The 13734-nt window shown below is 36.0% G+C and overlaps 2 protein-coding genes across 5 annotated transcripts in view; one reads left to right on the top strand and one right to left on the bottom strand.

Moving 5' to 3' along the window:
• ANO3 (anoctamin 3) overlaps positions 1-13734 on the bottom strand; it is a 184780-nt gene that overhangs the window by 58501 nt on the left and 112545 nt on the right. The window lies entirely within an intron of this gene.
• Positions 125-12934, top strand: MUC15 (mucin 15, cell surface associated). Its single transcript, XM_042905630.1, has 5 exons — positions 125-406; positions 540-609; positions 7346-8076; positions 10111-10260; positions 12370-12934. The coding sequence occupies exons 3-5, from the start codon at positions 7383-7385 to the stop codon at positions 12528-12530; spliced, it is 1005 nt and encodes a 334-aa protein (XP_042761564.1). The 5' UTR covers positions 125-406; positions 540-609; positions 7346-7382; the 3' UTR covers positions 12531-12934.

Raw genomic sequence — 13734 nt, 5'->3', positions numbered from 1 at the left:
ACTGCTCGCACCATGTTTTCTCCATTCAGGTGTTTGGTACCCTACTATGAGAAAGACAGGTTTGTTTATGATCTAAGAAAACATCATAGGACTTGCACAAAGCAACAGGTGCGGGCCATGAGTCATTTTGGTGTCTTCACCTGCAAAGGGGGAAGCCAGCATGTGCCAGAAATTCCTGATACACCAAGGGACATTACCAAAGTCTTTCTCCCTTTTTTTTTTTTTTTTTTTCATTTGGGGCAGGAAACAGATGACCCCTGGTTTGCCACCGCTCAAGAGACCCAGCCTGCCTCAAAGTCAAAATGGACCAACCTATGAAAGCTGGAGGGTTGGGCTTTTTTTTTTTTTTTTTTTTTTTTTAAGGCCTGAATGAGGTGATATCTTCATGCTGACAGCTGAGAAGCAGGTCAGTCAGGTTCTTGGGTGCTCTATTACACAAGCAAGATTGGGCCAGCTCCACCAAATTTTGTTTCTGACACCCTCCTGCCCAGTGGGACATTGTCATACTTCACCCCTCTGCTTTCTCTAATCCTCGGCAGACGCGTTGCAGCCAGGACAGCTGTCTGTGATATTTTAGTTCCTGTTTGTAAATACCTCCAAAACCTGAAGGTAAGGGTGTGCTGGGTTGCCTGGGATTCTGTCTCTCTTTCTTTCTCTCTCTCTCCCTTACTTTTTCCCTTTGCTTCCCCGCCCCCCCTCATTTATTTACCAAAGAGAATCAAAGCAGGCTCAACTTTTGCCACTCTGGCAAGTAGTTACGGAGATTCTTGAAAAAACAGGTAGTTGTTTTGTTAAGTAATCACCTTCCAAATGAGCATTTGCACCAAGTGACTTAGTTTTTCCAATTACTGCCAAATTTGCTACATGATGAACCAGCTGGAGAGTTAAATAAAAACCTCACTTAAAATGTACATGAATACAAGGGAGAGTTTCCTTAAATCAGATCTTAGTAAAAGTTTCAACATGTCTAAAGTGGAAATGGCAAGAATGAAAACTGATTACTTAGATTTTAATTATGCATTTTGGCTTTAAGGTTCTTGCTAAAGTACTAGAATAAGACAGGTTTTGAAGAACAATCTTTGAATTACAGGCTTCTGTATATCTTTCCAAGGATTTTATTAATCAAAAAAAATGGCAAAACGTTGTGTATGTAAACTATTTCACTTAACATGCTATGTGCTTACGGCCAGCAGTCACTGTATACCTAAAACGTTGTTAAGTCAGTTGCTTCAGAACACATCTTATGGAATGAAGGTGTGGATAAAGTTCCTTAAAATTATTTTCAGTTTGTGGTTGTGTAAAAGGCTCCTTTAATTAAAGGGATGCTTATTTACTGCTTAGCCCTTTCTATTTGATCTACTGAGGCATTTTCTACAGACAGTGAAATGTAACAGAAGGCTGAAAACCCCAAGCTTGGGAATTGGGGTCCAGAATATTTCTTTTGGAGACAGTCTTTCTTTCTAAGATTGATACTCTTCCACCTAATTATTTATTTCAGCACTGAAGTTTATGACTAAGAATGCTCACGTGAGCTGGGATCGTGACCTAAATATTTTTCCTGGATTTACGCATACCCGTCTTTTAATTAGAATTATGTTCACAAACTTGAATTTTTTTTTTCCTAAAGGAAAAGTCATGTTTTTCTTTTCTTTTTAAATCAAATAAAAGTAAATGATACGCCCTAAGGTCCTCAGGTACAATCCTCCGTTCTGGCTACTAAGACTTCTCAAAACCCTTTTATAAAAGAGGCATTTCTAGGAGCATAGTTCATTAGGTCCTCATTTATTGTGGCTTTCATTTAGGAACGGCAAATACTGTTGAAGATTGTAAAGGCCACTCAAGAGTAACACTCAGGGTCTGCCTGGGTTATTGGCTGCATGTCAGACTGAATTTCCTAGGACAAAGACAAACAAAACCCATCTGTCTTAATCTGTAGCCTGAGATCTATAATAAGAAACAAGCAAAAGCAACCGAGAGAGAAGAAGCACAGTCCAAGTATTGTTTAGTTATTTCACAGCAGAATCCAGGTTTTCTATTATCCCCTTCGTGTACCTGAACTAACACTGTCCTTTAACAGTTGGATTTTGACTGAGTTTAGAGTAACTAGCATTTCTCTTCCCTTGCGTAGGTGGACCTCGCAGGGTACCTCCTTATTTTTAAAGCTTGGTATAAAATGGGTATGACTCAGTTACAACAGGAAGACTGGGCAGAATAATGACTTTATGCATTTAAGGGGAAGCAAAATTATGCACAGACAGTGTGAATTTGTTTCCCTCAATGGACATGGTTGCCATTTTCTCCCACCACCTCTGCAGCCCTCCATACAAAATTCAAATGTGAAACCACTTTCTAGTGCCAACACCAAAAAACAGGGGAGAAAACTGTGTTCATTTTCTCCACGTACCATAATTATTTTTTAAAAAGTGAAGCTCATACTCTCTGAAAGCATATTTTAAAATTTGTTAACTACCAGAAACGATAAAAATAGTTCAATATATACAGACAGGTTTAGAATCTGTGTTTCAAGTATCACAGAGTGGAAGGAAATCCTCCTCTCTTTTTCTCTTCCCTGTATAATAATTCTAGTCTTAGAGGTTTTTCAAGTTTGTAATGGTCTTAGCTCAGTTCTTGTGTTATACAGTCTCCAAATTCCTCTCCTGAGTTCCCACCTAGGGGCAAGAAGGGACAAAGACCGGGAGGGGGAATGATGCTACCTGGTTCTCCCGATTTGCTCTTGCTCTACGATTGTATTTTCTGTCGTCCCATCTCTGTCTGCCTCCACAGGGCACCTGGTTGACAGATGAACTTGGGCACACATGAGCACACCAACCATCATCCAGCATAACTTCACATAACAAGGACACAGCACAGTTTAAATATTTAAACTCTACAGATGGAGAGAGGCTGAGAAAAAAGTGCAAAGAAAAAGAGCACAGATTCCTTTTACTGCCCTTCAGAGCGCCTGTATCACCTCCTTTAGATTTTGCTGCTTACAGTGTGTCTGGTTTAAGTCAGAATGGGGTCGAACTTAACCGACATTTCCTAGTCTTTTCTCCAGCAAAAACCCAGGCCTGGGATTCTGAAGAGCTGATGGTTTCTATTCCTGCCTACTTCTATCCCTTTAAGATGAAGGGACCTGAGTGAGAGGTGTAAACTGTTTCTCTTGGAAAACAAGGAGCAGAAGTGAAGTGTCCTCTGCTTCAGGCTGGGACAACAGGAATAAACTGATTCTGGCGAAAGCCTTACCCATAACTGGAATAAACTGTAAATAGTATTCACGACATACATCGTCTCTCTCTTCTCTTTCTTTTCCCTCGAGATAAATTATAGGCAGTAACAGAAGCCTTGGCTCATTTGGGGTATTGATACCTTAGGTTTTCAAGTTACAGTCAAAAGCTGGGTAAAGGGTAGAGAGATCCCCTTGGTGGTTCAATGTTACAAAGTGAGTCAGGAACAACAAAACTCACTTTGCTGACTCTTGATACGTGGATTCTCATTACGGGAAGGGAGTGAAAGCTCATTCCTCATGTAACATGAGAAAATTAGAACAGCTAAGGGCTGTTTTTTCCCCTCTGACCACCACTTCATTAGGATGAAAAAATAACCAGAAAGCCTAGATGTAGGGAAAGCAAGTCAAAATGTATAGTAATGACACAATGGGTGGCTAAGTATAATTCGTAAAGAAATCAGACCACTGGAATTAGATAATGAGAAAGGTTATAATGTTTGCTATGAACCTGGCAGAGTTCACAGAAGGATGTTTCTGAAAAGATACATGTAAGTATTTCTAAAACTAAACTGAATTGTATTTTAAATGTGCCAGGTGGAGCATCCATTTAATAATGTGTTGGTGAAAACTAAAGGTCCTGGGGATAAGAACTTGTGTTTTGTTAATTTGTAAACTATATGCTAAAGGTGTTCACCCAGAACCATAGAGACGATTGCTGGCATTTTCTTAAATTGGGATAAAAGTGTATTTAGTGTGTTTGAGAGGTACTTAAGGTAGAAGGCCCTCGTTTTCTAGTGTTTACAGTCATGGTATTATAAACTACTTTGGGTAAAATAATACAATTTGGAGAAGCGGTGCTAAAAATATATTGGTGGGAAAAACTTTCTAAAAAGCAGCTGAATTCTAGATCCTTTTGAAACCAGTTTCTATATTCCTTTGTAACTTCTTTTATGCAGTTGAGTGATTACTAGCTTTAATACTGAGGTTTGAGTCCTAACCTTATCTCTCAGTCATTAGCTCTGTGGTCTTGGTCACAATTACTTACATTTTTAATGCCCCATTTAATTATGTGTAAAACAGGATTGACAATCCTTTCCTCATTGTATGTTTGATTGGTTTGGGTAAGAATTAAATGAGAAAACATGTGAAGCATCTGACTTAATAAATGCATAACAGTAATATGTTTTCCAATTATGTTAACATTTTTAGGACCTATACCCATTTTCTTGGCTATCACAGAAATGTGAAAAATATAAACAAACAGTATCACAAATATAAACACCTAGGTAATCCCTACCAGGTTAAGAGACAGTATCACAAGCATTCAGAAGTCCCTTCCATGGCTACCTAATCAGTACTGTCTCTTTCCTTCCCACAAGTAACCACATTCCTGACTTTTAACATTCTTTTAAAAACTTTTGACAGTTTTTACTTGTTTTTGAATTTTACATACACGAAATCACACACTACAACTGGCATTGTGAGCTCTGCATTACATTTGTCATAATCACCTCTGTTGTACATGGCTCTAGTTTGTTAATTTTCATGTATGAATATTTCACAATTTACTATCTGATCTGTTACTGATGGATGTTTAGGCTGGAGACATTTATAAATAATGCTCCTATGAATATTCTTGTCTGCCTGTCTGCCTAGGTTTTTAAGTAGAATTTTTTTAAGTGATAAGCATAAGATATGGCATATATTTGTAAAGCCTTAGAAATCCACAGGTATGAACTAATTACTAAAAGCTTTTGAAAAAATATATATATCAGGATGTAGTATAAATATACTTAAATTGTACCACTATGTAAGGTACTATTAATCAGGGAGAGGGCACTTAAAAGAAAATCAGAGGGAGTACATTGAGGCTCCTCAAACCCTAATAAAAAATTATTAAGGTTGAAAATAATTACAAAAATTTCTGGAAGCGCTCTTAAGAAATGGCAGGTGGGGAGCCTGGGTGGCTCAGTTGGTTAAGCATCTGACTCTTGATTTCGGCTAAGGTCATGATCTCATGGTTCATCAGATCGAGCCCCGTGTCCAGCTAGGTGCTGACAAAGTGGAGCCTTTTTGGGATTCTCTCTCTCCCTTTCTCTCTGCCCCTCCCCCATGCGCGCGCCCGCGCGCACGCGCACACACACACACACACACACACACACACACACTCTTTCTCAAATAAATAAATAAGCCTTAAAATAACAAAAAAAAGGCAGGTAGGTAATACTGGACCTTAAAAATAGCAGTTGCACCTCCCTACCCTGGATGCTGTTAGTGAAAAATAAGCTCTAAGATACAATTCAAAGAGCAGGATATCAGTTTTCAGACTCTATCGTTTGAGGAGGAATAGCCTAATGTTTTTAAAAGAATATTTTAATATTAACGATCTTTCAAATTTTAGCATCTAATTAGGTTGGAGTCAGTAGTCTTGGATTTCAGTGCTACTCTTCCATTCACTAGTTTTCATTACTAGCCACTCTGAACCTCAGTTTCTTCCTGTGCAAAATTAAGATATTACAAGCATAATTATTTTGGTCTCCAGGGATCATTGTGAGGATCAAGTAAGACGAAATTGCAAACCCTTTGAAATGTAAGACACAGAAATTATATTCTAATAATAAAAAAATAGAAGTTAATGTCTATTAGCTACTTACTTTAGGTCAGGTATTGTTTAAGGTACTTGTACTTAAATCTTCACTCTTCAGAACACCATTGCAAGGTCAATATGATTATTATGATGATGCTTATTATGTGATTATTTTTCACAGGTTATCCATAATGCAAGTCAGAATTTTAATATAAATCTAATTTTAAAACCTTGTCCCTATCTCCTGCTATCTGTGAACTATGGCATTTCCACACTTCAGAGGCAGAAGATTATGCCTGGATAAGAGAACTGTACAAGGGTTTCAACCCCCAACTCTGCTACTATCTGGCACCGTCATTTTTCCACACATGCTCCCAGCCAGATTCTTCATTTACACAGTAAGGGGATACAAGGAAAAAATATCCTAAAATCTAAAAGTCTTTCTGAATTTCCCTAATTTGGGATTCATAGGAAGAAGGGCATCATGAAGTGAAAAGTATTGTCAAAAAAGGGATGTTAATTTCAAATTCAAATAATTCAGATTAGGTGCTAGTGAAATATTTTCAAGTGGATTTTCTGACTGATTCACTTGAAAGTGGTATGTTTACAGTACAATCAGCAACATCATTTTCATCATAAATATTCCAAGTTACATCTTTATAAAGAACATATTTTCTTAAATAGGTTAAACAAATCAGCCAGCTCTACATGTCCCATATTTACAATGCTTTACTTAGCAATCTATTTATAATATTCCATATACATATGAACTCTATGTATATGTTCATAGTTCATACATATATTTCAACTTGTCCCAAGCTAAATGATCTTTCAAATAGTGGAATAGTGGTGTATGGCTTGACAAAGTTTTGGCATGGCACTTCCTTAGAAGAAAGAAGAAAGAAATATTATACAGAATATAGAACTCACTCTAGTTTTAGTACATAATCCAAACAAAATAAACTTTAAGAATAAAGAGTATGGTATTATCAATTTAGTGTTACGTATCTAGATCCTTATCACTTAAAAAGATTTTTGGGGGGCACCTGGGTGGTTCAGCTGGAGAAGCATCTGACTTTGGCTCGGGTCACGATCTCACCATTCTTGAGTTCAAGGCCCTTCGACAGGCTCTGTTCTGACAGCTGGGGCAGAGCCTGGAGCCTGCTTTGTATTCTGTGTCTGGCACTTTCTCTGCCCCTCCCCCACTCGCACTCTGTCTCTCTCAAAAAATAAATAAAAACATTTTTAAAAATTTTAAAAAGTTTATTTATTTTTGAGACAGAGAGAGAGAGAGAGAGAGAGAGAGAGGGAGAAAGAGAATCAGATGCAGGCTCTGTATCAGCACAGAGCCCCAGGGCTCGAATTCACAAACTGTGAGGTCATGATCTCAGCGGAAATCCAGAGTATGATGCTTAACCTACTGAGCCACCCAGGTGTCTCAATCCTCATCACTTTAAAAATGTAGATCCATTTTTAAAAATTTGCTATTTTGTTGAATAATTCAGATGCTTGTTCTTTTTTTCTTTCAGATTCCCCTTAATTACACCAGTACCAAAAAAGGCTACAATGTTGACCTCAGCCAAAATTCTGTTGATTTCAAAAATGTTTAGTTTACTACTAATTGAAAGCCTTGGGGAAGAAGGTCCAGAAATAAACACAACACAAAGCATTGCAGCAGGCTTAAAAGCGATGCAAAATGCATCTGTTCCTTTGGAAAGTGATGCAAATTTAAGCTCAGATAAAGAAAATAGAGAAACCTCCAATCCCAAGACAAGTAATTCCTCTCTTTGGGATCCATCAAATAAAAACCATGGAACAACAGAGGTCTTTGGCAATTCATCGACAAACAACTTTTCTGGGAATCCAAGATCCACGCCTACGCTTCCCACAAATCCTCCCTCGATCCAAGGCTTTGTTTCTAAATTGCCTCAGAACTCATCTATAGCAGACGAAAATCCTCAGCCTGTCTCGGCACCTCCCGATGCTACATCTGCTCTATCTTCAGAAAAGTTCACTTGGTCTTCAGCCAGTGATACCATGAAAACTCCTGACAACAGTTCCATTTCAATTAGCATCCTTCCTGCAGCACCAAACACCACGTCTGCGTCCCCCATGATAACGGAAACAGATGAATGGCTCACCACAACCAGTGATAGCTTCGTAGGGTTTACTCCTTATCGAGAAACAACCACTCTACAGCCCACCTTAAAGTTTACCAATAATTCGAAACTCTTCTCAAACACATCAGACCCCCAAGAAGGTAAATATAAATGGATTTAACTTTCTTTTTGTGTGAAATTGAATCTCGAACTAAGTCATGTAGATTATATCTCAGGAATGTGCCATATTAAAAAAACAAACAAACAAACAAAAAACCAGGAAGTCCGCAATAGCAGACATGGTTCTCACTTTGAGGGGGTGACCATGATATTTGTTGGAAATAGTGAAGGGATTTTAGGGCTTAAGTCAGCATGCACTAGTCACTGTTGTATGGAAATGTAAGGAGACAGTGGGACAAATTTAAAAGGAGGTTAGGTTGAAAAGGAATAGAGACTGAGGTAGTGGTACAGTTTTGAGATGCTAGGTAACAGTTTTCACTGTATCTTAGAAAGCTACCTGAAATTTCCCATGCTTTTAGGAATAATATACAACTGAACTTTAAAAACATACGTATGTGAAAATTGAAATAAATGAATTTATAAATTATCTGATACCACAGAACAATCACAGGAAAAAAGAACACTGATATATATTTTACATGTAAATAAACTCAACCAAAGAAGATCCTCCTGAATTTTTAAGTTGGTACCTAATGAACACCATCAAAATTGAATACAGCTGTGAGTGTCACAAGAAAATTGTTTCATGGGAACATTTTAATAATTCATTTAGGGATTATGCCAAGCTTTAAAACGTAAAGCTTTAAAACGTTATCTAATATTTAATAAAAATACATAATCTTTTATTTTTTCAGGTCTAACCAAGTGTTTATTTTCCTGAAATTTTTAAACAATACTTTTTCCCCCATGAATTCAATGATTTCCAATACAACTTGTTTCTAGATTATATTAATGATGTAAACAAAAAATCACACATACACATTCCTACTTGAAAGTTGTTAGCTTACAGGAAAAGTTTTAAATTCTGAAATCTAGGCTTTAAAATAGCACTGCAACTAATACATTGTGTACATATATATTCATTTTAGCTATAATTTTAACACATACTCTTATTCGTATCCCCTCTGATATTACATCAGAAAGATTTTTAATAAATATTCTCTCTCTTTTGTCTGTCTACACTCAATATATATACTGAGAATGCTGCCTACCTTTACTCTTTAATCAAAAGAAAATTACTTAACTTTGCTTTACTTTTATTTTATTAATAATTTTGCTCTAAAGCTTCCAATGTATAGGTAATTTTTTTATAAGTGGGCTTTAATATAGAATTACAGACTTTACAAGACCCCTTAATAAATAAAACTAATTAATTTTATCCACTTAATAAATTTTTTTTAAAACTGAAAATACAATATACTAAATATGAGTTCAGGGAGCATTACATAGTTTATTGATAACTTAGTTTAAGATAGGGTACTTGGTGAAAGGGATGATTGAGTAAAATTTTGAACCCCCAGACCTACACATCTGTTCTCAATATGCAAGACATTGAAAACATCTTGCTTATGATCTGTTTGTTGTATCTGGAAATATCCTGTATCAGGATACACTGCTTTTTTCCTTATAATGCCTTTTCTGTTAGGGTTTTGTGGATTCATTTTCTATTACCCACTTATTCCCATTAGCTTTTTATTTTTCAATTATTATAGAAACAAGCTCAAAGTTCATTTCATCATTAAAGTTCATTAGAGATTCAGAATTGATTAAAAACTTAATATGGCAGTCCATAGAGAAATCAGATCTTAATGGAGCATACACATGGCATTTCAGTACTATTGTTGTTTATAAAGGAAAGAAAGACAGTTATAAAACTAAGAAGTATTTCAAGGTAATTCAAAATTTGAAGTGTGGTTTTATCGGGAGGTATATTTGCCAATATACCCCAAATACTCAGTATTCCATAAAATATATACACACACACATCACCATTATCTAATTAAATATATATATATATATATATATATATATATAGAGAGAGAGAGAGAGAGAGAGAGAGAGAGAGAGAGAGTTTTAACAGTCTTTGTTATAAAGTCCACATGTATATATTTCTCTTCTTTGAAAATTTATTTTCTATTTCTTTATCTGTTAATTATTTTTTCTTTGTTCTCTAGAGAATAAAAATACAGGAGTAGTATTTGGGGCCATTTTAGGTGCTATTCTGGGTGCTTCATTACTTAGTCTTGTTGGCTACTTGCTGTGCGGAAAAAGGAAAACAGATTCATTTTCCCATCGCCGACTTTATGATGACAGAAACGAACCAGGTAAAACAACTTTTAGAACTTCACTACATACAGTGGTTTTAATTAAAAGGGGATGATAATGTTCACTACCTTACCTAGAAGGGATTCAGAGATTCATATGACAAAAACAGACCAAAGATTTATTATGATCTCTCTCTGTTTCTCAAAGACCATAACCAAAATAATTATGGACCTGTGGGTGGAATTTGGAAACCATTTGGAACTGTGGTTCATTGCATCACAATTACTTTTAAATAAACCAAATCCCAGAACCTGAAACATGTCTATAAAATTGGAAGATAATGGCATGCTATTAAGGAAAAAATGGCCAGTGTTGTTAGCAATAACTGCAAAGCCATTCTTTGTCATGTTGGATCTCTTAGCAGCAGGAATTTGAACAATGACTTATTGTTTTTATTTATTTATTTTTTAGAGAGGTTGGTGGGTGGGGAGGACTGAGGAGGAGAGAGACAGAGAAAGAAAGAGAGAGAGAATCTCAAGCAGGCTCCACACTCAGCAAAGAGCCTGATACAAGGCTTGATCCCATGACCTAAGTGGAAATCCAGGAGTCAGACACTCAATAGACTGAGCCACCCAGGTGCGCCTGAACAATGACTTATTCTAATTTGGAGTTCTTCTAAAGTTTACACAGATACAGTTGCCCTCAATCAATTATTTTAATAAGTCTCTAAAACAGAATCTATGAAGAGTTGTATATTTGGGTACATAAAGTCACAGTAATTCAGGAATTTTTCACTCATGTGATAGCAAAGACCAACCATAGCATCTATGAAAAGAAATTTATCTGCTAAGAATAAAGCACTGAATTTGTTCTTAATGCAATAATACTAATTAGAATAGAAATGAAATAACTTCAAGTGATTGATTCATTTTTTTAATACTACAGGAAAAAAATATGTTTTCTGGTTTACATAAGGGACGCTTGCCATGATAAAAACAAAAACAAAAACAAAAACAAAAAACTAGTTAAATGCCCCTGGTACATCCTGTTGAGAAAGTCTTTTGATTTTAATAAGTTCAGATCACGACTGACATATTGTTCATCTTCAGAACCAAATCTGTTAATTGAAAATTTAACTTAATTCTATTCTGGGGGTTTCCAGCAATCCATATAAAATAAAAAGTGGCACTTTTCCAAATTAAAGGATAGGATTTCAAAAACAGGGGTATCCAACTTTTTTTTTTCTTAACACCAGAATCTTTTCTTTATCTGTTATCAGAAGCAAAAGCTCAGTCTATCAAACTGATACAATTTAAGATGTGATTGAGGCAGAGGGGAATAACTCAATCATATCACCAGTTTTACTCTTTCAAGACAGCTCCCCCAGGTTACCAGGAACCCAGTTGGTAAACAGATGGCTTAAAGAATAGCTAGAATATGAGACTACCTAAATGAATAATTAGATCACTAATCTAATTAGAAATTAGTCACTGCTTTAATGTTTAAAGGTACCTAGTACATGCCAAGTTCTCTTTGAAAATAAACTCAAGATCATTAAGATAGTAATAATTGGCTATTTGTTAAAAAAGTAAAAAGTAATCTCTTATAACGTTAATCAGAATCGTCAAGTGCATGATAACTAGGATCTATCATAAAGAAACATAAGCTTCTACAGATAGTTTTCTTCTGTCTCCATCTTCCCTGGCTCAACCATAAAAATGCTGAGACACTTAGTAAAATCATGACTCTGATTTAAAATTAATGCTCTTCACTTTTTAAAAATTATTTTTTGCACCAGAAACAAAAATTCTGAACATGTTGACAATGCTTTAAATTCACAAGGTTCAAAAATCAATGAGACATATGTCTATACTTCTTCATGAAAAGTATTGCTCTCCTTTTGTTGTGATTTCTCCTTTATTTCCTTTATTTTTGGTCCATTGGCAGCAAAATTATTTTACAAGTTAAACTGTTCTCTTAGTCTTGGAAAGAAATGTGTATTGAAAAATATGCACTCGTTTAAATTTCAAACCTAGTGTCTGAAAAGCCCATATAACAGATGTACTTAACCTACTCATCTAGAACAATTTCTATAGTCTGGCAGATGCCTCAGCATGCATTCTCCAGACTGTTACCATAAAATAATTATTTTTTGGTTACTTTTTTAGTTCTGCGATTAGACAATGCACCGGAACCTTATGATGCGAGTTTTGGGAACTCTAGTTATTATAACTCAACTATGAATGATTCATCTATGCCAGCAGGCCGAGAAAATGCACGTGACGGCATTCCTATGGATGACATACCTCAACTTCGTACCTCGGTATAAAACAGAGGAAAGGCTTCTGACGGCAAATGATCGCCTACATCCTAGTCTTTTCACAAACCCATCCTCCAAAAGCTGAAGCAAGATCACTGTCATGTGGCCTGTGCCAAGGAGAACCATAAAAGCAAGAGACCAGTAGCAGAAACATAGACGATAATCTGAAAGGTTTCCTTTCTTACCATTTTTGGCTGTGCTGAATCATCTACTGAGTAACCTTAATTTGTATTTTGGTCTATTTTGTTGTTAGTAGGAAACGTTTGTGGGAATCGGGTGAAACTAAAGAGTTTCACCATGACTGCCCTGCCTGATAATTTAATTAACCCTATACTCCTAATGCCATACATCAAGATTGTCACTCTCTTCAAGGAACAATGGAAGAGTAATTTATTTTTAATTTTGACTTAAAACAAGAAAGAGTATACAGAGTTTCTGTGCCTGGGAAATTAAAGTAATAGGAGTGAGAGATTGTTCTCTAGTACATTTAGCTTTCCTATATCAGCACATCCATGGTAAGCCCCTTGAGTTGCCAAGTTGACAATGACATTGCCTTCAACAGGGCCATGGTTGGAAAACTGACCCTAACCAGGAAAAGAATCACTTCTCTTCAAAGAGTGGGAAATTCTAAACTGTTTTATTTTAGGCCTCAATTAATTGGGTGCTTTAAAGACTCAATGAGAATCATGGGGGGAAAAGTCAGCCAAAGCATATATTTGTACATAATTTTTACAGTTTTAAGATGTTAAATAAGAGCAAGATTTATTATGTACTAGGTATCATTGCTTGATCATATATGGGATAGATTCTGTATCTCTAAGTGTATAAAGTATAAGGTTAAAAAATTGATGAATGGAAATATTACACAAACAAAAATTTTTGAGCATCACTTTTACAAGCAGAAATACAATAAGTGTCATTTGGATTCATATGACATCTTTCAGTCATATGCTAAAGTTTGTTCTTAATTACCACCTACCTTCGGCAGGAAAAATACACTTCTTAGTATAGGAAGGTTGAGGTTTTAGGGACTAGAGGATTAGATCAATAGTTAAATTCCCAAAGAAGCACTGAATGTGTGAAGAGGGCAAACAAAGCAAGAGGTCTCACTGTTAAATGGACATGTGTGTGCCTGCACATGTGTGTGTGAAGAAACACAGCAGTAGCCTCAGAAGTTAAGTAACAGGAATTAAGTAACAGAAGAACTTACTTA

Source organism: Panthera leo, chromosome D1, assembly GCF_018350215.1.
Source record: "Panthera leo isolate Ple1 chromosome D1, P.leo_Ple1_pat1.1, whole genome shotgun sequence".
NCBI lineage: Eukaryota > Metazoa > Chordata > Mammalia > Carnivora > Felidae > Panthera > Panthera leo.
This window is presented reverse-complemented; position numbering and strand designations above follow the sequence as displayed.

Excerpts from the sequence above, each read along its gene's own strand:
- MUC15 (XM_042905630.1), top strand. The coding sequence starts at position 7,383 with ATGTTGACCTCAGCCAAAATTCTGTTGATTTCAAAAATGTTTAGTTTA. Across the intron at positions 8,077-10,110 it reads CACATCAGACCCCCAAGAAG|AGAATAAAAATACAGGAGTA; the intron begins GTAAATATAAAT and ends TTTGTTCTCTAG. Across the intron at positions 10,261-12,369 it reads TGATGACAGAAACGAACCAG|TTCTGCGATTAGACAATGCA; the intron begins GTAAAACAACTT and ends TTACTTTTTTAG.